This window comes from Balaenoptera physalus, assembly GCF_965194825.1.
Source record: "Balaenoptera physalus genome assembly, chromosome: 16".
NCBI classification, from domain to species: domain Eukaryota; kingdom Metazoa; phylum Chordata; class Mammalia; order Artiodactyla; family Balaenopteridae; genus Balaenoptera; species Balaenoptera physalus.
Genome location: NC_138898.1, coordinates 53,490,551 through 53,515,411, shown reverse-complemented (window position 1 = coordinate 53,515,411; position 24,861 = coordinate 53,490,551). Strand labels below are relative to the sequence as shown.

At 48.5% G+C, this 24,861-nt stretch overlaps 1 protein-coding gene and 1 pseudogene across 3 annotated transcripts; both read left to right on the top strand.

Moving 5' to 3' along the window:
* The first annotated feature begins 2,408 nt into the window (after positions 1-2,408).
* On the top strand, positions 2,409-16,751 carry LOC309644814 (cysteine-rich PDZ-binding protein pseudogene; annotated as a pseudogene). Its single transcript has one exon. The product of its transcript is annotated as a cysteine-rich PDZ-binding protein pseudogene (transcript).
* A 153-nt stretch (positions 16,752-16,904) lies between these two features.
* On the top strand, positions 16,905-24,603 carry PRSS27 (serine protease 27). Of its 2 annotated transcripts, XM_082428794.1 has the most exons (6): positions 16,905-17,615; positions 20,921-20,947; positions 21,610-21,772; positions 22,899-23,170; positions 23,552-23,721; positions 24,173-24,603. In XM_082428794.1, the coding sequence occupies exons 1-6, from the start codon at positions 17,561-17,563 to the stop codon at positions 24,464-24,466; spliced, it is 981 nt and encodes a 326-aa protein (XP_082284920.1). In that variant the 5' UTR covers positions 16,905-17,560; the 3' UTR covers positions 24,467-24,603. The 2 variants fall into 2 exon arrangements, with proteins under 2 accessions (XP_082284920.1, XP_082284919.1); XM_082428793.1 differs by lacking the exons at positions 16,905-17,615; positions 20,921-20,947 and having other exon boundaries at positions 21,290-21,772.
* Positions 24,604-24,861: the final 258 nt, after the last annotated feature.

The window sequence follows — 24,861 nt, the reverse complement described above, 5'->3', positions numbered from 1 at the left end:
TTCAAGACGCAGACAGTTTTGTAAGCCCCACCGTGCTGTAATACTGAAAGGCTCCAGCAGGCTGAAACCTTGGTCTTCTCACGCATGCCCAGCTCCTCCCGCGCCCCCCGCGCGCCCCGCGCCCCAATCCCCATTTCACGCACAAGAAAACCACATACAGGATTCCTCTGGGTGCAAATAGCAGAGGACTGTGACTCACACTGGCTGAGGCAAAATAACATGACTGTTACTGTGAGTTTACTATTCCCGGAAACACCTGCCCGGGAGCACAAAAGGTGCAGATAACTTTACTCCTTGACTTCAGAAAAATCCATCAAAAATGGCACAACTTTTTTTTTTTTTTTTTAACTTTGGGTTTATTTATTTATGGCTGCGTTGGGTCTTCGTTTCTGTGCGAGGGCTTTCTCTAGTTGCGGCAAGTGGGGGCCACTCTTCATCGCGGTGCGCGGGCCTCTCGTTATCGCGGTCTCTCTTGTTGCGGAGCACAGGCTCCAGACGCGCAGGCTCAGTAATTGTGGCTCACGGGCCTTGTTGCTCCGCGGCGTGTGGGATCTTCCCAGACCAGGGCTCGAGCCCGTGTGCCCTGCATTGGCAGGCAGATTCTCAACCACTGCGCCACCAGGGAAGCCCCATGGCACAACTTTTTAACAGGTAACATCAAACAACTGTTGAAGCTCCAAGACTCTGAAACCCTCACCTCGCTGAGACGACAAATCCTAAACTACTGTGACCAACAACCTTACACTATATAACATGATTCTTACCCAATCCTCATTAAGGTCCACCTTAAACCAGACCCCAAAACCTCTCTATCTCAACTTTGCCCTTCCCACCTCCTCTCCACTAAGGACTCTTTCAAGATGGTGCTCTCCCTGAACAAGGGAAGCAACAAACTCAGCTCTGTCTTTGCAACAGGCTGTTTGGATAGTATTTTCAAGGAGCCAGCATTTGACGAGGGGTACAGGACCAACACGGTGGGCCGAGCCCAACTGGGCCAGACGCAGCGCTGGAGTAAATCTCCCTGGAGGGGTGGGCACTACCTGCCAAAGAGAAAGAAAGGGAACAGATGTCTGGGAGCCAAACAACAGTGTCTACTGCAGTAACCCAAGCCCAGCCGGGTTAAATGCCTTGCCCAAGGCCACACAGACTGTTGGCATAAGAGCTGGGAGGAGAACGCAGGCTTTTCGGCCAGCAGGCCATTGCCCTCGTCCTCACCCACACTGGAAGCCTGCGAAGCCTCCTTCCCTGATCTCCCGGGCGCTGCTGCCTCAGGGTGACCCAGGAGAAAGCTCCTGTTCCTCGTCCCTCCGCACCAATCCACACTAGTCCAGGAAAATATAAGCTAATTGCCCACTGATTAATTGATGACCTAGAACCGCTCTGGAACCTCAGCAGGCGAAGCACGATCACCGCGCGGGGGATGCCGGGAAGGCGGCGGCTTGGCCGACTTCCGGCCTCAGAGGCTGCCGGGTGTGGGCTTTGGGCCGAGGGCGGCCGCGTTGGGGGCGGCCCTTCCGCGCCCCAAGACCCCTGCCAGCGTCCCCCGGGCCTGGACGCGCCCGAAATAAAAGGAAAAGCGTCTTCATGGTCCAGGAGCCTAACAGGTGCCGCGGACCGCAGGGGTCTTCGACTCCGACTCCGGCTGCCTATCAGACTGTGTCTGTCGCCCCCCAGTGGCCGTGTGGGGGACTCGAGCCGGAGTTTGCTGCTCCCCACCTGAGCCCCATTCCTCCTCCTGCCTTTGTTTCCCAGCGCCTTGGAAGAAGTAAAATACGAGCCATCAGAAATGAGAGGAGAAGGCTTCCTTCGTGGCTCAGTGGTTAAGAAGCCGCCTGCCATTGTAGGGGAGACGGGTTCGAGCCCTGGTCCGGGAAAAACCCACATTCTGCGGAGCAACTAAGCCAGTGCGCCATAACTACTGAGCCTGCGCTCTAGAGCCGGCAAGCCACAACTACTGAAGCCCGCGAGCCACAAGCCACTGCAATGAGAAGCCCGCACACCGCAACGAAGAATAGCCCCTGCTCTCCGCAACTGGAGAAAGCCCACACGCAGCAATGAAGACCCAACGCAGCCAAAAATAATAAATAAATAAAATAATTTTTTTTTTAAAAATGAGGAGACAGTGTGTTCAGGAGTTTTGCAAGCTGGATGTTCAATACATTATTTATCTTTTAAAAGTCATTGTTGGGGACTTCCCTGGTGGTCAAGACCCCACGCTCTCAATGCAGGGGGCCAGGGTTCGATCCCTGGTCAGGGAGCTAGATGCCGCGTGCCGCAACTAAAGATCCCGCATGCGGCAACTAAGACCCGGTGCAGCCAAATAAATATATATTTTTTAAAAAGTCATCGTTAGAAGTTGTACTATATAAACCTACAATTAAATTATATTCAAAAATTTAGCAAATAATCAAAATTCATCGCTTTCTATTTATTTTACGATTATCTATGTTCTTGAGGTTTTTGTGTCTATTATGTCCGTATGGTGGAAATAGCATACAATGATGTGCTACTGTACATTTATTTCTGACTCCACATTCAGTGACCCTGTTGGTAACTTGACATCATCCATAATGGGAGTATTTATACCACAGAAATTGGCAAACTCTAGAAATCAGTCCCCACCCCCCCAACCCCCAACTCCCACCAGGGTCATTCACCAGCACACCACTTGAGTCAGACAATGGTGGGGTGCACAGAGAACAAGGCCCATGTCTTTTGGGGGGCCAGCACAGGAACATAATCAGTTTCCTCTTTATCAAGGCCCAGCACAGGTCCTGACCATGGTGCTCAATGAATGAGGAAGGGAGGGAGGGAGAAAATTATATGCTAAACTGGGCTCTCTGTAAATTTTCTTAAGATCAGCTTACCTAACATTGATTGTGCGTCTTACCTGACCTTTTCCCAGTTGACCTAACAGTCCTTACTGCGTGGTGTGCAAGGCCTTGAATGCCAACAATTGAAATAGTTTCCCTGGTGAAGGTCAGCCAAGGAAGGATTTTGAGTTGGGAATGATATAATTCAAATTTTGCTTTAGGATGAGAATCAGGCCTGTGTGCAGGACAGGTTAAAGAGAGGAAGGAACAGAAACCAGGAGACCAGACTGTTCATTCAAGACTTGGCTCAGCACTCAGGACCTGTGTAGGGGCAAGGCTGTGTAGAGGAATGTAAATCACAATCCATGGCCCCAGGGAGTTCAACCTTATGGTGCAAGAGATAGTAAACTGACAATTACTATGAGTGTGATAAGTGCGTTGAAAAAGGCAGTTCAAAGTGCCAAAGGGTGACATTCTTTCTGGAGGAGGCAAAGAAGCTGTGACCCAGCCCTGACAAGTAGGGCTTGTAGGCAGAGGGAAGTTATCAAAAGAAGGAAGAGGGGTGGGTTCCAGGCTGAGAGAACTTCCCAGGCAAAGGCCTGGGTTTGTAGAGGGCCTTGGAGATTTGGCTGGAACAGGAGAGCTAAGAGGAGGGTGATGGGAGATGGATCTGGAAAAGCACTGGTGTTCTCACTGCTGAGGCTGAGTAGGAATGGTTAGTGTGGGGGCAAAGAGCAAGTCCTGACAGAATGGGATGGGGGAATGCTCTGTGTATTCTCCTGTTGTGAGCTCCACGTCTGCAGCAACACGACGTTTCAGCCACGTCGCCTATCTTCCTTCTGTGATCCAGCCAGGAAGGAATACTGATTCCCAGTATGGCTGAAGGCTCCTGACTCCATACCTGGCCCACGCTGCTCTTATGACCAAAATTCTCTTCAAACACACATATTCTCTCCATCTATCTATCTCTCTGTCTCTCTGTCTCTCACTCACACACACACACACACGCACACACACTCCATTTTGGAAATTTTATACAACTTTTATCATCTAGCTGGATGTCTTGATTCAAAGTCAGTCCCCTGAGATTCTTTTTTTAAAAAAATTTTTGGACAAACTCAAGAAATAAAACTGCCTTTGAACAGCTTTATGTTTGATACATTAAAATTTTCAATTTTTTTGATGTTTGCATTTTGTTTCTGTATTCTGGGGCTATAAATATATTCTATATTTTCTTCCAATATGTTTCTATAAGCATATCATCACATTTTTATGAATGATATGAAGTGCAGATATACTATTTTCCAAATATATTAGCTAATTATTTTCAAGGATGCTAACTGAATAACCTTTTCATTCCCCACTGATTTGACGTGACATTGACATAAGATACATTTATGTATATGTGTTAGGGTAAAATTCATACACATATCTGTTAAGTTTTGACCAGGGAAGCAGAACCTCCATGAGCAATATAAAATAAGGAATTAATTGTAGAGATCACGTTTTACAGGATTGTGGGAGTAAGGGGGAAAGTCTATGGAAGGCTGGCTGCCTCTTCATCTACAACTGCTAAAGTCAGAGAAATCAGAAAATCAGAAAAAGAGTTAAGGGGGAAGCAAGGGAGAGCGAGGACAAACTGGAACCACATCTGTCTCTCTCTGCCTCTACCCCTGATAACATAATGACTTGCAGAAGGAGCTGGTGTCCTTCACCTTGAATCTGCAAATGTGCCTGGCTCAGGACACTGAGAAGCTAGTGGAAGAGACTTGGTGAGAGCTGCAGGAGCCATGGACCTGCTGCTGACCAAAGGGGCTCAGCAGATCAGTGACCATGTGCATGAGCTAGTGAGGACTCATCCCTGCACTGACCTCAGAGCTTCATGGCTGCTGCTTCATTTAAACCTTCCTGATCACACATGGATTTCTTTTCAAGCCATACCAACATGGAAGGGAATTCTGGGGAACATCGTTCCCAATATATATATATAAAGAAGATATAACAATTATAAATATATATGCACCCAATATTGGAGCACTTAGATATATAAAATAAATATTAGCAGAACTAAAAGGAGAAATAGACAGTGATACAGTAATAGTAGAGGACTTCAATATCCTACTTTCAACAACTGATAGATCATTCAGACAGAAAAACAATAAGGAAATAGTGGACTTGAATAACACTATAGACCAATGGACCTAGCAGACATATACAGAACAGTCCATCCAAAACCAGAAGAAGACACATTCTTTTCAATGCACATGCAACATTCTTCAGGAGAGATTATACATTAGGTCACAAAACAAGTCTTAACAAATTTAATAAGATTGAAGTCATATCAAGTATCCTTCCTAACCACAATGGTATGAAACAAAATCAAAAATAGGAGAAAAATTTATAAATATGTGGAAATTAAACGATATACACCTGTACAACCAACCAATGGGTCAAAGAAGAAATCAAGAGGGAAATAAAAAACTATCTTGAGACAAACAAAAATAGAAACACAACATACCAAAACTTATGGGATTCATCAAAAACAATCCTAAGAGGAAAGCTGAGAGTGATAAACACCTACATTAAGAAAAAAGAAAGATCTCAAATAAACAATCTAACTTTACACCTCAGGGAATTAGAAAAAAGAAGGAAAAATAAGTCCAAAGTTAGCAGATGTAAGGAAATAAAGATTAGAGATAAATTTCAAAGACACTAGAAAGACAATTAAAAAGATCAACAAAACTAATAGTTGGGGTTTTTTAAAAAGATAAAACTGAAAAACCTTTAGCTAGACTAACAAAGAAAAAAGGGAGGAGACATTACAAGTGATACTACAGAAATACAAAGCATCATAAGAGACTGCTATGAAAAACTATACGCCAACAAATTGTATATAACCTATAGGAAGTGGATAAATTCCTAGAAACATACAACCTATCAAGACTGAATCATAAAGAAATAGAAAATCTGAATGGACCAATTGCAAGTAAGGTAATTGAAGCAGTAACCAAAGACCTACCAACAAAGAAAAGCCCAAGACCAGAAGCCTTCATGGGTGAATTCTACCAAACATTTAAAGAAGAACTAGCTACCACTCCTGTCATGGAAGGATGGTGTGTGAAAAATGTAAAAAGAAACTTGGTACTGTTATCACTCTAGATACATGGAAAGATGGTGCAAGGAATATCACAGGAAGTGGTAGAAGAGAGCTGGACAAAAATAAAGCTTTGACCTAAAAAAAAAGCAAGACTTGATCCACATGGAAAGAATAGGTCCTCCACTTGCAGAATTTGTAAAAGTTCTATGCACCAACTGGGTTCTCATTATTGCCAGTGCTGTGCCTACAAAAAGGGCGTCTGCACTATGTGGGGAAAAAAATTTGGATACCAAAAACTACAAGCAAACGTCTGTCTAGCTGTATTGAAGTTTCTGGCTTTCCATATGATTTACTTTTTGCTTTGAATTTTCAAGGCATAACATAGATGTTCAGGTTACAAAATATGTCTTAAAACAATTAGGTTTAATTCAGGGAAGTTGATTCGTATTCATTCTTCTGTTTTCAAGCAGTTCTGAACTGCAACAGTGTAACTAGTTTTCTGTCTTAAGTTGCTTTTTTTCCTTACAAACATCTTATTGAACTGGAATAAGTGGCGAATGTAATGAAAAAAGATTTTCCCAGTTCTATATGTACTTTTTATTTATCATTATATATTATTTTTATCCTTTCTCTCTACTTTATTTGTAGATATTGCAAAAGTGTGAAGGAGATTATTGATATTTGGCTCTGAACCTGGCATCCAGACATGTAATTCTTCCCTCATTCCCTGTTGGTTGCATAGTTCTCAGAATCAGCAGCCCCTTAATTAACTGCAGCTTCATAGGGAATTTAAATATCTGAGACCTTTATTACTGAATTGTTCCTTAAGTAATTAGCCCAGACCCAAATCAAACACAAGTTGTAGTTATGATATTTTTTATTTGTTCTTGAAGCCAAAGTGCCATTATCTTTCACATGAGAATGAAAACACAAGGGATACCCTGTATATGTCCACATGAATACACTGGATTTCAGAAAAATACATATTCCATACATTACCTTGAATTCAAACTGTCATGAAAGCCAGGATAACTATGTGCACCCATGATGATATGCAATGAATGAATCGCCACTCTTAGGGAAAGTGCTTTGATGCAGAAACCAAACTTTTTTTTTTTACCTCCTCTACTTCCCCCTCCCCTGCTAAAAATAAATAGAATTTAATTAATTAAAGAAGAACTAATGCCAATATTTCTCAACTTTCCAAACAACTGAAGAGGAGGGAACACTTCCAAACTCATTTTATAAGGTCAGCACTACCCTCATACCAAAGCCAGATAAAGACAGTATAAAAAAAGCCAATTATAGGCCAATATCTCTGATGAACATAAATGCAAAAACCCTCAACAAAATGAGAGAAAACTGAATTAAACAGCACATTAAAAGGATCATGCGGGCTTCCCTGGTGGCGCAGTGGTTAAGAATCTGCCTGCCAATGCAGGGGACACAGGTTCAAGCCCTGGTCCAGGAAGATCCCACATGCCGCGGAGCAACTAAGCCCGTGCTCTACAACTACTGAGCCTGCGCTCTAGAGCCTGTGAGCCACAACTGCTGAGCCCGCATGCCACAACTACTGAAGCCCGTGCACCCTAGAGCCCATGCTCTGCAACAAGAGAAGCCACCGCAATAAGTACTGCAATGAAGAGTAGCCCCCGCTCTCCGCAACTAGAGAAAGCCCACATGCAGCAATGAAGACCCAACACAGCCATAAATAAATAAATAAATAAGTTCACTATTAAAAAAAAAAAAGGATCATGCACCACAACCAAGTGAAATTTATCCATGGGATGCAAGGAAAATGAAACATATGCAAATCAATAAATGTGATATACTACATTAACAGACTGAAGAATAAGAATTATATGATCATCTCAGTAGATTCCAAAAAAGCATTGACAAAATTCAACATCCTTTTTATGATAAAAACTCTCAACAAATGAGGTATAGAAGGAATGTAGCCCAACATAATAAAGGCCATATATGACAAGCCCACAGCTAACATCATATTCAACAGTGAAAAGCTGAAAGCTTTTCCTCTAGATCAGGAACAAGATAAGGATGCCTACCTTCACCACTTTTTTTTTTTTTTTGGAGTAGAATTGCTTTACAATGTTGTGTTAGTTTCTGCTGTACAATGAAGTGAATCAGCTATATGTATACCTATATTCCCCTCCCTCTTGGACCTCCCTCCCACCTCCCCCATCCCACCCATCTAGGTCATCACAGAGCACTGAGCTGAGCTCCCTGTGCTATACAGCAGGTTCCCTCTAGCTATCTATTTTACACATGGTAGTGTATTTATGTCAAACCTAATCTCCCAATTCATCCCACCCTCCCCTTCCCCTGCTGTGTCCACATGTCCATTCTTTATGTCTATGTCTCCATTCCTGCCCTACAAATAGGTTCATTTGTACCATTTTTCTAGATTCCACATATATGTGTTAACATATGATATATGTTTTTCTCTTTCTAGCTTACTTCACTCTGTATGACACCACTTCTATTCAATACAGTGCTGGAAATCCTAGCCAGAGCAATTACACAAGAAAAAGAAATAAAAGGCATACAAATCAGAAAAGAAGTTAAATTCTCCCTGTTTGTAAATGACATAACCTTACATATAGAAAACTCTAAAGAGTTTGCCAAAAATATGTTAGAACTAATAAATGAATTCAGCAAAGTTGCAGGATGCAAAATGAACATGCAAAATTCATTTGCATTTCTATACCCTGACAATGAGCTATCTGAAAAAAGAAATTAAGAAACCACCCCATTTATAATAGCATCAAAAAGAATAAAGTTCTAAGGAATATACTTAACCAAGAACATGAAAGGTCTGTACATTGAAAACTACAAGACAGTGATGAAGGAAATTGGAAAAGGACATAAGTAAATGGAAAGATATGTGTTTATGGATTGGAAGACAATATTTTAAAAATATCCACACTACACAAAGGGATCTACACATTCAATGCAATCTCTATCATAATTCTAATGGCATTTTTCACAGAAATAGAAAAGGTAATTCTAAAATTCATATGAAATCACAAAAGACCTTGAAAATCCAAAGGATTCTTGAGAAAGAAGAACAAAGCTTAAGGTATCACACTCCCTGATTTCAAACTATATTACAAAGCTATTAGTAATCAAAACAGTATGGTACTGGCATAAAAACAGACACATAGACCAATGGAACAGAACAGAGAACCCAAAAGTAAACTCACACACATACAGTCAATTAATCTTTGACAAGGGTGCCAAGAATACACAATGGGAAAAAAATAGTTTATTCAATAAATGATGTTGGGAAAACTGTATATCCACAAGTGAAAGAATGAAATCAGACCCTTACACCATACAGAAAATTTAACTCAAAATGGATTAAAGACTTAAATGTAAAACCTGAAACCATAAAACTCCTAGAAGAAAACATAGGAGAAAACCTCCCTGACATTGGTTTTGGCAATGATTTTTTGGATTTGACACCAAAAGCACAGACCACAAAAGGAAAAATAAACAACTGGGACTATGCAAACTGAAAAGCTTCTGCACAGCAAAGGAAACAATCAACAAAATGAAAAGGCCACCTACTGAATGGGGGAAAATATTGGCAAAGCATATATATACTAAGAGGATAATATCCAAAGTGTGTAAGGAACTCACACAACTCAATAGCAAAAAAATAAATAAGTAACCCAATTTAAAAATGGGCAAAGGACCCAAGTCGATATTTTTCCAAAGAAGACATACGATATCCAACAGGTATGTGAAAAGATGCTTGACGTCACTAATCATTAGGAAAATGCAAATCAAAACCACAATGAAAAGAAAAAAAAAAACCACAATGAGATATCACCTCACACCTGTTAGGATGGCCAACAGGTCATCCTTTTTTTTTTGGCCTCTCTGCATGGCTTATGTGATCTTAGTTCCCTGACCAGGGATTGAACTCGGGCCCACGGCAGTGAAAGCACTGAATCCCCGAGGATGGCTAATATTAAAAAGACAAGAGCTAACAGGTGTTGGGGAGGATATGGAGAAAAGTGAACCCTCGTACATTGTTGGTGGGATGTAAATTGATACAGACATTATGGAAAACAGTATGGAGGTTTCTCAGAAAATTAAAAATAGTACTACCATATGATCCAGGAATTCCACTTCCGGGTAGATATCCAAAGGAAATAAAATCAGTATTTCAAAGATATATGCACTTCCGTGTTAATTGCAGCATTATTCACAATAGTCAAGATATGGAAACAACCCAAGTGTCCATCAATGGATGAATGGATAAAGAAAATGTGGTATAAATATACAATGGATTATTCAGCCATTAAAAAGAAGGAAATCCTACCATTTGGGACAATATGGATGAACCTGGAGGACATTATGCTAAGTGAAATAAGCCAGACACACTATGAACACAAATACTGTATAATCTCACTTACATGTGGAATATAAAAAAGTCAAACTCAGAGAAACAGAGAGTATGGTGGTGGTTGCCAGGGGCTGGGAGGTGGGGGAAATGAGGAGATGTTGGCCAAACGGTACAAATTTCTGGTTATAAGATGAATAAGCTCTAGGGATCAAATGCACAGCATGGTAACTATAGTTAATAATATTGTATACTTGAAATTTGCTAAAAGATTAGATATTAAGTGTTCTCAACACACACACACACACACACAAAATGGTAACTACAGGAGGTGATGGATGTGTTAATTAGCTTGATTGTGGTAACCATTTCACAACGTATACATATATCAAATCATCACATTGTACAAGTTAAATATATACAAATTTTATTTGTTAATTATACTTCCATAAAACTGGATGAGTCAATAAATAAATATTGTCAGGGAGAAAGAAGGGAGAAACAAACCAGATGGTCTGACAAAGATGAATCTGTTTTGCACATTTTGAGAGGTAAATTAATTAGCAGAGCAGTAAGTCTATTCATTCTGTCCCTGAGTAGGTCTACTTGAGGTATCAGAGAAAACAATTTCAGTTGTTTCTGGATTCTGAGAAAACCTGAGAGTCATGAGGTAGAGCATAGGTGATGGGACACACCTATGTGACGTCTGTCATTGTCCTTCCATCAGCACCTTCTTGGTTCATCCAGGTGTGCACCATTTCCCTCATCAGAATTTCTCCACAACCCCCTCAAAACAAGCTCCGACAGCACCACTTTTGACCATGAGGCTTTTTTTTGCCTGGTGTGATTAGCTGGATCCCAGTTCAGAATAATGGTTTTGTGGCAATATTTAACACTCTGAATCAAACAGTGGAGAGGGCAGAATGATCTGAAAACAATCACAAGTATTGTGAGAACATACCTTGCATTCAGTTTTTTAGTCAACTGAGGCCTAATTAGGAGAATAAGGGTCAAGGATCAGACTGGTCAACTCTCATTTATCAAGTGGCATTTAAAAATTGATGGTGTTTGTTTTATCTCTTATCTGGGTCAGAGTCAGAGGTGAGTTACAGGTACCCCATTTAAAAATATTTTTTAGCCAGGGTGGAAATTCTTGTACAAACCAGTGAAATCCAGAGTGTTAGGTGTCTCCTGAGAAGTCAACACATCATACTCTTAATAAGATATCAGTTACTGGGAGTTTGGTTTGATCACATGGGATGTCCCAATAACAAATGTAAAAAGTGGAAATTATTAACTTTTCACAGTCTACTTAAAGCTAATATTATACCAATCCATATAAAATGTAGGAAACTTGCAATTATATAGGCCATTTACCTCATCCTGTACTTTATATTATAGTTGTCGTATGTGTTATATCTACATAGTTGTCATATGTATTATATCTACATATATTACAGACCCCACAATATACATTTTGCTTTAAACGTTCATGTGTTTTAAAGAAATTGAGAAGAAAAAAGAGTATTTTATATTTATATACATATTTTCAGTGCTCCTAGTCCTTTCTGAAGATCTTTAATTTCACCTGGGATCATTTACCTCTAGCCTGAAAACTTCCTTTAGCTTCTCTTATAGTACAGACCTACTGGCAATAAATTCTCTTAGTTTTCACTTATCTGAAATTGTCTATTTCCCCTCCATTCTTGAAGAATATTTTCATTGGATGTAGAATTACGGGTTGGCAGGTATTACTACCATTGCCATTATTCCAGCACTTTAAAGTTGTTCCATTGTCTTCTGGTCTCCATTATTTATGATAAGTCAGCAAACTGTACAAGCTTGAACTGAAAGGGACAGTTCTTTAAATTCCCAACTTTCTACAGACAAGAAGCAGGTTGGCAGAGAACGCTATTCAGTTACAGACATGAACCATGTTTTATGGGAAAGCATGGATGATTCAGAAGCCAAAGCCAAAAGCCCAAGGGCAGAGCTAAGAGTCATGAAGAACTACTCCCAGGGCCTCTAGACAACACACACTCCCTGCTCCTGGAGCAGAAGGGGGCTGCACGTGTCCTTAGCGAGATTTCAGAAATGCTATGGACCAGTGCTTGCTATGTGTGGGGTTATCTATTGTGGTTATCCTGTCCCTTCCTCACCCTTGCATGTTGGGTGAGCAGGGTGAACTCTTTAGTTCACAGTTCTTCAGATCATGAGGAACTATGCCCAAGAAGCCTCGTCTGCATCTAAATCTGATTTAGTTGACCAGATCCTGGACCTCAAGTCTGGCTGATACCATAAGAGGATGAGACTTTGGGTGGGGAGTACTACGTTTGTTCCCTTTCTTAATTTTTTCCCCTGAAGTTAATAATAGCCTTTGTTATTGTTAATTGCCTTTGTACCTACCCAAACTTTCCAACTCTCCACCAGGTCAATCCCATTAGGGAACATATCAGTTCCTTTTTTTTTTTTTCTTCTCTTTTTCATCCCCCCTTGATATACCCATTTTCCTTTCTCAGGGATAGTTGCTCTCTAAGCACCACTGTCATCCTGGGATGTCCCTTTAACTGTCATCCTTGGAATTCCATTTGCCTCTCTCCTGGTTTGGATTCCCCGTCCTGGGTCTCACATCTTCCTCTTTCTTGATTTACATCTTGTTTTGGTGTAGCACATCCTCCAGTTGTTTCATCTGATTGAAAAGACAGCTCAGTGGCAGAGTGCATCATGATGACAATGTGACATTGTCAGCATTCCTGTCTCTTTTGTCACAGTGTTCCAGTGAAGGCTGCTCTCTCTATTTGGGGCACAGCTGCCATTCTGGAATCTCCCTTCACCAGCATACTGCAGATTCCCTTCTCTCCTCTTCTGAGTTTGATCTGTTTTCCACAGCCCATATTTCCTACTTTCTTGGTTTATTCCTTCTTTAGTCAGAGAACATCTTCCCCCCAGTGGCTTCCCAAAAATCATGCCTGGGGGGTAAATTTTCTGAGAACTTCCATGTTTGAAAATGTCTTTATTTCACTCTCACACTGGAGTCAGTGTCGTAGTTATTGCTTCTTGCTGACAAGTTTCCTTCCCTCCTCCTTTCTGCTAACAACCTCTGTCCTGTGGTCACATAGTGGCCACGTGACGAGCCTGGGCTACTTGTGGGACAGTTAATGTCCTTCCCTAGGATTGCTCACACTGAGTGGGGCAGAGGAGGAGCTGTAGCCCACTTAGCTGGCATTCCTTGAGGAAGGGACTCCAGTGTGCCTGGTTCCAGGAGTCATCTTGGAGACTGGAGAATGCATCACCACCAGAGAGTGGCAGCACATCCTGGGGCTAAGATGGAAGGCCATCTGCACCACCCTGGGTCCTGAAGCTCTTCCTTCAACTGGAGCATCACAGGAAGGTCCCATGAACTGGGTCCCATGAACCAGGACCAAAGGTCCCATGAATACCTGTTGTGTTCCATGAGTCTCAGTTGGAGATTAATCCTTTGTCAGTTGCTTCATTTGCAAATATTTTCTCCCCTTCTGAGGGTTGTCTTTTCCTCTTGTTTATGGTTTCCTTTGCTGTGCAAAAGCTTTTACGTTTCATTAGGTCCCATTTGTTTATTTTTGTTTTTATTTCCATTTCTCTAGGAGGTGGGTCAAAAAGGATCTTGCTGTGATTTATGTCATAGAGTGTTCTGCCTATGTTTTCCTCTAAGAGTTTGATGGTGTCTGGCCTTACATTTAGGTCTTTAATCCATTTTGAGTTTATTTTTGTGTATGGTGTTAGGGAATGTTCTAATTTCATTCTTTTACATGTAGCTGTCCCGTTTTCCCAGCACCACTTATTGAAGAGGCTGTCTTTTCTCCATTGTATATTCTTGCCTCCTTTCTCAAAGATAAGGTGACCATATGTGCATGGGTTTATCTCTGGGCTTTCTATCCTGTTCCATTGATCTATATTTCTGTTTTTGTGCCAGTACCATACTGTCTTGATTACTGTAGCTTTGTAGTATAGTCTGAAGTCAGGGTGCCTGATTTCTCCAGCTCCATTTCTTCTTTCTCAAGATTGCTTTGGCTATTCGGGGTCTTTTGTGTTTCCATAAAAACTGTAAAATTTTTTGTTCTAGTTCTGCTGTCACCTGCTTTTGAAAGAAATCCACATGACTGCAGAAGCCCTACTAGATGGTCACTCCTGAACATTCTGCAAGCTTTTCTTTTGGATGGTCACTCCTGAACATTCTGCAAGCTTTCCTTTTTAAATTTAAAAACAACAGCTTTTCTGCTGCTGTTTTGAAATTTAATTATTTTTTCAGTCATTATATTTTCTAAAAATCTTTATACACATTCTTTTAAAATTTCCCCTTATATCATGAGCATTTTCCACATTTACCCACTCTCCATGGAAATGTCATTTTTTATTAATCATATTCAAAGGAAGTTTTATTTACCATCATCCAACAAGTTTTGTTTTTGTTTTGTTTGTTTCTGCAATTATAAATAACCTGGCCACTGACATCTTCATGCTTTTTCTGTATTTAGGATTTTCCTCTTAGAATAGATTTCCAATGATGAATTCATTGAGTCAAAGGGAATAACTATTTTAAAAAGACTGACAAACCAATTTATGAAAGGGTTGTGCCAGTTACATGCCCACCAGCTGGGGCATTTCCCCACATCCTCAACTAACAGCATTCCAAGGTCAAGCTAACTCCACACAGCAGAACAGTATCTCCTTGCTGTGGCTTTGATTTGCATTTCTTTAATCACTGAGGCTGAACATTTCTCAAAAAGTCTATAAGCCAAATTGGTTTCCTCTTCCGAGACTTGTCTGTGTCCTTTGTTCTTTTCATCTTTAGGGGCTCAGGGTTTTTCTGATCAATTTCTTAAGCACTCTGGACAATAATGTTGTCATCATTTGGCCACATTTCCTGCAAATATTTTTCCTATTGTTTGCCATTTTATTTTGAAACCAACTTTGCTTGTATTTTTTTAGTTTATGGGCCATATCTCTTTTATTTTGTGTTGTCTACTGTGACTTCTAACATTAGAAAACGTGCCCCCTTCCAGGGTTGATAGATATCCACTTCTTTTTTTTTTTTTTTTTTTTTTTTTTTAGGAGAAACTGATAAAATATATTTAAGTCTCTGAATCCCTCTGGATTCCAATCTTCCTCACCTGTTTGGTGGCAGGAGTGAGGAAGGGACCTGGTTTCCTGCTCACCCTGCACCCCTGCCCCCAGCTTCCTGCTCAGTTGGGGGTCCACAGGCTCCGGGCCAGCGGTTGTCCAGGGGACACGGGTGCTCTTTCTCTAGTCACTGGAGTCATCAGGAGCCCAACCTTCCCCGGCGTCCCCACTTTCTGATCACCTCTCGACTTTTGTTGCTTGCTTGATTTCAAGGCAAGCCTTCTTAGAATTGGCTTTTAAAAACAAAGGCAGAGAAAACCGAGAAGGACCTGAGAGTAAGTGGTCGGCCCAAAAGAATCTGAAAGGCCTCTGAGATCCCGGGAATTAATCATCAGGTGCCTGGAGAAATGTGGTTACCCTGACGTTTTGAAACACTTTCCAAAGTTTATGATTAGACATTTTCGATTTAATTCTGTCTTGCCGTCTCCTGGACAGTGCTGGGCACCCAACGTGCTCAAAAAACACTTGCGGACTGAATGACCGAATGATTCTAGAATCCCTCTTCCCATACTCTGCTCCTCCCTCCCCGAGGGACCCCACTCGCCCAGACACCCCACCGGGAACTCCGGGACACAGCACGGAGGGGTCGCGGAGGAGGGACAGGGGAGGCAGGGGGGCGAGAGAAGGCGGGCCAGCGCTTGGGTGGCAGTCAGGAATTCAGGGTGACGACCCCTCCCCCTCACAGGGCTGATGGAGAAGCAAAGTGAGAATTGGGGGGAGGGGGTCAGGAGAGGAGGACAACGGACGGTGGGAGTGCTCGCGGTGTGTGTGTGGGGGAGCGGTGGGAGGAATGGGAAGAAGAGGGACAGTGAGGAGGTGAGAGACCTCCCCCGCCCCCCACCAGCATCCTGCCCGGCCCGCCCGGCGCTGCTGCCGGCGGCCACTAGAGGGCAGAACTGCGCTGACCAGGAGCTCCCGCGAAGGCCAAGGCAAGAGGGGCGGGGGTTGCCTGACACCCAACCCAGCCCCGGAGCCCGCGACCCCGGCCCCCACTACCCCCCGGGGCGCACCGTAGCACACTCAGGCCACGCTCGCACCCACTGCGCAGGCGGGGAGGCTGAAGCATGGCTCTGCCTCTTATCCTGCGCTCCCCACCCCAGTTCTGGAGGGGATCTGCCGGTCCTGGTCCCTTCCTCCGGCCCCAATCCGAACCCGCCGCCTGGGCGGGCAGTGGCCGCCGAGACCCGACTCCGCCTCTGACGTCAGCCCCGTGCCCCAAATAACTTCCTTCCGGAGCCGCTTCCGTGGCGGCCGCAAGTCCCGGACACGGCCAGCCGCGCCCAGGGCAGGGTCACCCGGGACGGTCATCCCGGCCCGGCCTTCCCAGAGCCAGCTTCCGCCCCGCCCACCCCGGCCCTCGGGCTCCGGGAAGCCCCACCCCCACCCCCCGCCCCCGGCCCAGGGGAGGAGGGTGCCGACCCGGGGACAGGAGGGAGGCAGGGGGAGGGAGGTCATGGCCACCTTGGGGCCGGTCCTGGGACTGCTGGGACCCAGTTCCTGGAGGGAGGGCCGGTGAGAGCGCTGGGGTCCGCTGGGGACCCCGCTCCGGACTCCCTCCCTGCTCTCCTTTGTTCCATAAGCACAGGTGACCTGGACTTTTCCGTGCCCATCCCCCCTCCCCCCAAAGTGTAAGCCCCAGTCCTGGACTCTGTTTCATTCACTGATGTCTGGTACATAGTAGATGCTCAATAAATATGAATGAACAAATGAATGAATGAAACAGGGAGGGTCTCATGGGCGGACTGTAGTCAGCTTATGTGGGGCCTGTGGTCAGTTGGGGGATGCGGTCAGCCATGGTGGGGGGTGGAACCCCATGCCACAAGCACCTAAATGGGGCAGATGCATCTTGGCCCCCAAACCCCAAGGTGTCTTAGGGTGAGGGGTCTGGCCCCTTGGGGTTCAGGGCCAGGTCATGGAGGAGTCGGGGTTCTGGGGTGCCTCCTTCCTGCTGAGAGGAACTGGGCGGGCCAGGCTGACAGGTCCAGCGGCATAGCCGAGCTGACACTCATCTCCAGCATATAACCCCACTTCATGGAGCCCCAAATGTTGTGCTAGTGTTCACGGAGCTCCTGCCACTGCTGTCCCCTGCCTGGCAGGCACTCCAGCCAGGCCAAGACCATGAGGCAGGTGCCGGCTGTGGCCCTGCTCCTGCTCCTGCTGCTGCTGCGGTTTGGTGAGTCTTAGAGGCTGCAGGGCCCCTCTCTCCTACCTGGAGCTGTAGCTAAGCACCCCACTCCCTGGCCAGGCCTGGGGCTGCAGCATGGGCCTCTCCTCCCTGCCCCAGGGGGGAAGGTTCCAGACGTCCCACCTCGGGGAGTGAAGTGGGGAAGGTTGAATGGGGGTGTGGATGCAGGCCCGGGAGGAGCCCGGAGGCAGTAACCATAACCCTGCTCCCCTTGCCTTGGGCAAGCACGGCCAAGCTCTGGGCTTGGAGCTTCTGCTTCCTCTCATCTGGGCCTCTCTCCCTTCTCCAAGGGCTGCATGGGTGCAGGATCTGAACTCGAAACCGCTGGCCTCCAATCCCTGGGCCACTGTTCGCTGGGCCCGGGAGGGGTAGCTGAGCTGCTGCCTGAGCCTGGGAGCCTCGGGAGGCTGGCGAGGGCTTAGCAGGCAGCAGGGGGACAGGGGTGCAGGCTCCAGCTCCCACCAGAGAGGGAGAGTATGGGAGGAGCAGGCCCTGAACCCCTGTCCCCTCTCCCAATCATGGGTCAGGGTTAGCAGGTGCCAGCCAGGGCGCCCCACCTGCAGGCCCCTCCCAGTGGGCGGGCTGCTCTCTGCCAGGGAAACTCTCCCGCATTCCTGGGCCACCTCACTTCCCTGTCCTTAAGTCACCTCCCAGGGCCAGGCCGGGTCACCCCAGGCTGCAACTCAGCCAGGGCTCCAGGCTTTCCACCAGGGGAGGAGGGCACCAGGGCGGCACCTTGGTGGGGAGGCCCCAGCCTCCCTGGGCTCCACAGGGCCTCCCCAGGTCTCTCTGCCTGGCCTACCTCTCCTGGCCTCCTGGTTCAAGAACCACAGCGTTCTTTGAGGGAGCCCATCTCCGCCAGGGTGTGTAACACCGTGATTGCTCCTGGTGGGTTGAGATACCAAGGTCATCGCCAAAATGGAAACAGCGGCCTGCACTTGGCTCTCAAACAGCTGTGACCAGAGGCCTGAACTCCTTCAACACTGTCCTTGCCCCTCATCCCTGGCTGTTCCCTCCTAGAGCCTTGGGTATCTCCTATCTATCCCCACTAGCAACTAGCTACAGGAGCATGAGGGCCCTGGGCCCAGAGGAGGGGCCTGACACCCCCACCAGCTCACTCAGCCCCTATAGGACGCCCACCCTGCAGAGCCCAGGTCTCCACATCACCCATTCCCGGTCAGCCATGCTCCCACAGCTGCTCCCATTCTCTCCCTCTTATACATTCCCCGGGCTCAGGCCCCATGGTTGTGGGCTCTGCCTTCACAGAGCTCCTGAGCCCATAGGTGAGATAAGACAACAATTCTACCCCCAGGGCAAGGTAAGCAGAGCTCTGTGAGGCCAGGCGGGAGGACAGAAAGCTCAGAAGAGGGAGCCAGGCTTCCCAGACAGTGCAAGCAAGAAAGGCTGCCTGGAGGAGGAAGCATTTCAGTTAGGCCTGATCTGGATTAGGACCATATAGAATCTGGATTTGTAGACACCAGGAGGAAAGGGGTGTTGTGGGCAAACATTCAGAGGCCGGAAGGCTCAGTCCGAATGAGAAGCAGGGTTGCATTAGGCTGGGGTGAGGAAGACTGCAGAGCTCCAACGGGGTGGGGGGAGGGTGTGCTGCCAGGCAGGGTGCGAGTGCCCTTGATCCTGGGAGCAGGCAGTGGAGGATCCATCTGCATGTGTGGGAGGGGGGATGGCTGTGGGGAGGATCTGGACAAGGCTCTGGAAAAGTCCCACAGGGAGGGAACAAGCCTGAAAGCACGTTAATGCCGCCGAGGACAAGGTGAATGGGAGCATCTTGCCAGCAGAAGCATCAGCCTTAGAAAGAGCACGGGGTCTGGTGTTATCAATCTAATTAAATCATATTATACTAAGATGAGGGGCTGGAGGGAACTGCCCTCCTGGGGGCATTTGCATTTTAAAAAGGCACCTCATTAACACAAATCAATGTCCAGGCAGAATTCCTGCTCCCCCTCACCCCCCGCTGGCCTGGGCTGACTACTTCCACCCTCACATTTCTGCTTGGCACCTCTACTTTGAAGAGTGGCCAGTCCTGCCTGTGCCTCCTCAGCCCCCTCCTCCTCCTCTTGCTCCAAGCACAGCTCCCCCCCACAACCGCTTCTTCATCCAGCACCCCCAGCATTGGGGAGTGCACCCCTTAGACTGCAAGAATGTGGGTCTCGTAAAAATCCCCAGGGTCCTTGGGCACCCCTTAGAGAGGCGTGGCTCAGCCTGGTCGTTTCCTGCCCCCAGGGCCCCTCAGCTGCCTGGGACTGGTTACCAAGAGGGGCTGGTGTATAGGGGGAATACTGAGGGCTGAGGTGGGGAGAGGCTGTCCTGAGCCCCCCATCCCAGCTCTGATCAGATCTGCCCCCAGTGAACCAGATATGCGAGTGGGGCTCTCTCTACAGGGCGGGTATTTCTGGAGTGTTGCTGGCACTGGGCTGGGGACTGTCGGCCTGGCTGGGGTTTCTGGGCTGGGGGGGTGGGTCCTGTCAAAGCCAAGTAGCAGGCCCTGTGCCTATGTCCAGAGACATGGGGGCAATGGATCCTGGGGAGATGGAGGCCATTACCGAACGGTCCCACCCTCACCCCTCCCCTGTCCCTCGCATGGGCAGGGGTGCCATGGCCCAACAGGGTGCCGTGGGCTCCAACTGCAAGCATGCTGGAATGTCTGAGAGACCGGTTGGCTCTTGGGAATCTGGAATCTTGGGAGGACTGACCCACGACCACTGGCTGGCCTCTCTCTACTCCCCAGAGACCCGAGTAGCTGGGCTGTCGCCCCAGGACTCCAGCCAGACATGGAGCCTCTCTCCCTCTATCTCGTCCATCCCAGCCCCAGGCTGGTGGAGAGGGGTAGGGAGGGAGACCCCACAGCACCAGGGCTGAAGGCTGGATGCTCCTCAGAGCTTCCGACCAGGACGAGTGTGGGGTGTGGAGGGAAGGCCCTGTGGGGACAAGAAGGAGTCCTCCTGCCCCAAACAGGAGAGTCAGCCCTGACAGGGTCCCCTCACTGGCATCTCCTGATTGTTTCCCCCTGTGGCAAGGGGCTTGTCTGCCCTTGCAGGTGAGCTCTGGCCCACAGGCCTGGCCTGTACACATCTCGGGGGCCAGACCTGTGGGGAACTGAAGGCCGCTGGCCTCTCCTGCCAGGTCCCCCTGTGGGCTGTCCTGCTGAGTCCTCAGGAGGTTGCGTGTGGAGCAGATGAGGGGCTACGCTGACCAGCAGTGGTGGGGGTGGCGGGGAGGAGCAGACCTCAGCTTCAGCTAAGTTGGCTGATCACCCTCTTTTTTCTCATTTCCAGGGACTCAGGAGGCTGAGGCATTAATTGGTAAGCATCCAAGTCCCCTGGGTCGGGGGATAGGAGTGGGCTTGTCTGAGAGCTGCAAGACTAATCAGAAAACCACACCCTCACACACCCCCGGAATGAGACCCAGAATGAATGGGCCGGGCACAGGGAATCCCACAGTGCGGGAAAGTTGTGGAGCCCAGGCAGGAGTGGAGGGGGAAGGTCTGACACACAGTGTAGGTGGCACAAGAGGGCCATCAAGGCAGGAAGCATGGAGAAGGGGGGTGGGGAAAGCAACAGAAAAGAAGCTAAATCTAAAGACAGATTTGGAAGACCACTCACCTACCCTACGTGGGACCCTCCCAACACCCACTGACCTTCTGGGAGCCCATTTGTCAGGCTCTGTGATAAGACCTTTACCCGTGTTATCTCACTCCCCGCCCCAGGTAGGTCTGATGTCACCATTTCACAGGTGAAAGGAGTGGGGCCCATGGGGGTGGGGGACTTTCCCACAGCTGGGAAGGGTCTGCCTGTGTCAGAGGCTGACCTGATGCCCAGGCCTCTGACTTGCCTAAGGTCCCCAAGCAGGTCAGGGGCAGGGAGGCCGGGAAGTGAACAGAATGTGAAAGTGTGGGTTTGGGGGTATGGAATCAGAGCCGATGGAACTGGCCCCAGTGAGCGCACCCCTGGCTGTGTTCCCCTAGCCTGCGGGAGCCCGAGGATGCTGAACCGGATGGTGGGCGGGCAGGACGCCTTGGAGGGCGAGTGGCCATGGCAGGTCAGCATTCAGCGAAATGGAAGCCACTTCTGCGGGGGCAGCCTCATCACAGAGCGGTGGGTCCTCACCGCAGCGCACTGCTTCTCCAAGTGAGTTGGCTGAGCCCCCACGCTCCCCCTCCCCACCCCTCGCCAGCACAGCCAGCCTCCCTCCCCACCAGGGGCGCAGATAATGCAGACAAAACAACACCTCCCACACCTACCCAACCCCGCAAAACGCCCAGCTTCAGCACCGCGGACAGCGCCGACCCGCTGCAGTGTGGGGCGCTCAGGCTGACCACCTATGGGGGGGGGGTTCGGTCTGCATTATCTGAGCTTTCCCTACCAGAGCTCCCTTTAGGTCCAACCTCGGGGCCAACTTCCAGCAGCAACCCCTGCTTCCCGGCTCTTGCTCCCCCCCAGCCCAGCTGGGAGGGGTCCACTCTCCTACTGCTGGTCTCACCAGTGAGGTGCTTTGCCAGACCTGGGGCCTGCCCCTGCCGATGCTGGCAGGCTCCTCCCATGCCCTGGCCCTCTTCCCCGTCCCCCTCCCACACCTCAAATATAAGACACTCCCTTTCTGGCTGGGACTCTGGGTACAGGTGGACTAGAGCAGAATGGCCTTAAGGTCACCTATGCCGTCCCTAACCAAAGGGCCAAGTCACCCAATCCCTACTACCATACTATGACCCACTTGGTCCTAGACCTTCAGGGTTTCCCAAGCATCTTGGCTCTTGCCTCACCACAGCTCTGCAATTCTTTTAAAACCTCACATCTTAAGTTCAGATGTTTGGGCTCAGAGGGAGCAGGCGGCTTGCCTAAGGCTAGGCCCAACCCCCAGATGCACCCTGGTGGGTGATCATCTCCTTCAACCCTCACAGCAAGCCTTTCAGGTGGGGACTGTAAGTGTCCCCATTTCACAGACAAGGAAACTGAGTCACAGAGAACTTGCTGGGTGACTTGCCCAAGGTCGCCGGGCTGGCCGGGGTATAGCTGGGAATTAAAGTCAGGAATTAAAGCTGCTTCAGCTTCTACCCCCTTACCCACCTCATCCTGATGTATGTCCCACTGGAGATTACTTTTTTGAAGACAATGTGCAGAGAGAGATGTTGGCACCATGGGGGGCCTAGAGGGAGCCCAACTCCTCCCTCTTTCCCGTCTCCATTTAACTTCCACCAACTCCATCTGTGAAGCCCTTGTGGGGCTGCCTCACACCAGCTCTCTGCTCTCCCACCAGCACCTCTGAAACATCCCTGTACCAGGTCCTGCTGGGGGTGCGGCAACTGGTGAAGCCAGGGCCGCACGCCATGTACGCCCGGGTGAAGCGGGTCAAGAGCAACCCCCTGTACCAAGGCATGGCCTCTAGTGCCGATGTGGCTCTGGTGGAGCTGGAGGCACCTGTGACCTTCAACAATTACATCCTCCCTGTGTGTGTGCCTGACCCCTCAGTCGTCTTTGAGACGGGCATGAACTGCTGGGTCGCCGGCTGGGGCAGCCCTAGTGAACAAGGTAATGGGGCAGGGCCAGGGCAGAATGCGGGACATGCCTAGAGAAGGCAGCGTGGGGGCCCCTCTGAACCAACAATCTTTTTCTGTTGATATTGGTGCACATGATCTCTACTCAAATGGGTGGAGTAGGTATGGGAAATGGGCAGCAGACTCAGGAAGAGGAGCCATGGGGAAGTGGAGAGTGGGGAATAGAAAGAGCCCAGGCTGGTGGGTGGGAGGAGGGAAGAAGGAATTCTGTCCCACAAAGCCCCCAGCCAGAAGAGAAGGTCTAAACGCAAGCGAGAAACGGGGAGGGACAGAGTTGTGGTTTTCGAGAACCCAGGGCCCCGGAGTCCTTAGTAAGACTGTCCACTGAGCCGCAGGCTGTGTCTCCCCTCCCTAGACCACCTGCCCAACCCCCGGATCCTGCAGAAACTCGCTGTGCCCATCATTGACACGCCCAAGTGCAACCTGCTCTACAGCAAGGATTCCGAGTCCAGCTTCCAGCCGAAAACCATCAAGGATGACATGCTGTGTGCTGGCTTCGCCGAGGGCAAGAAGGACGCCTGCAAGGTAGGGACCAGGGTGGGCCGTGCCAAGGCTGAGCCCTGCTCCCCAGGCCCCAGTCAAGGTGGAAGCCAGCCCACCTGGGACAAGGGATAAAGCCCCAGGAGGTGGGCCCATGGGGTCCAGACAGGGCTGTGCATTTGACCAGCTGGGAAAGCAGATTCCTGGACCCCACCCAGGGGGAGTCAGGCAGCAGGTCTGCAGTGGGACCCAGGAAACTGCATCTTCAACACACTCTCCTGAGGTGAATCAGGGTGGATAGTCTGGGGATGCTAGAGAACTGGGCACCCCAGGTCAGAGAGGAAGGACTGGGTGGCGGGGTGGGGGTGGGGGGGTGGGTCCTGGGCAGGGAAGAACAGATAAAGGGAGGCAGACAGGCATGTGTGCACCCATGTAGCTGCAAAGCCTGGCTCTTGGGCCTCCGTGGACTCTAACGGTACCTCTTCTTCACCTGCAGGGAGATTCGGGGGGCCCCCTGGTATGCCTTGTGGGTCAGTCATGGCTGCAGGCTGGGGTGATCAGCTGGGGTGAGGGCTGCGCCCGCCGGAACCGCCCAGGTGTCTATATCCGGGTCACCTCCCACCATAACTGGATCCATCGGATCATCCCAGAACTGCAGTTCCAGCGGGCTAGCTCGGGTGGCCAGAAGCGGGACTCCCGGGGCCAGCAGCCCCTCAGTCGGAACTTTGCACCCTTCCTGGCAGCCCATGCCATCCTCCTGGTCCTCATGGCCCTGCTCACCTTCCTCTGAGCTGCGCTCAGGCCAGTGGGCCAGTGGCGCCCCGGGGCCTATGGTGTACATTTGTAAATAGCTCTCCAATTCTCCCTACTCTCTAATGCCCACTTATTTCTATTTATGTTCACTCTCTAATAAAACCCCAACCTCAATGCCGGCTGCCTGGGTGTAGACCCTCCGGGAAGGAGGGGGCTGGTGCTGGGCAGGGGGTGTGGCAGACGAGGCTCCCCAGTGGAAGAAGCTACAGCAGGCACACTGGAGGCTAGACATCACCGAGTCCTGTGACACCTGTGGCCTGACCCCCTCACAGGGGCTTCCCTGCTCCCCCCCGCCTCAGCATCCTTGCCAACGTGGTCGTCACCATGAGTGTTGCCAAGGGGTGCCCTGTGCTGGGCACTGGGGGCAGCAAC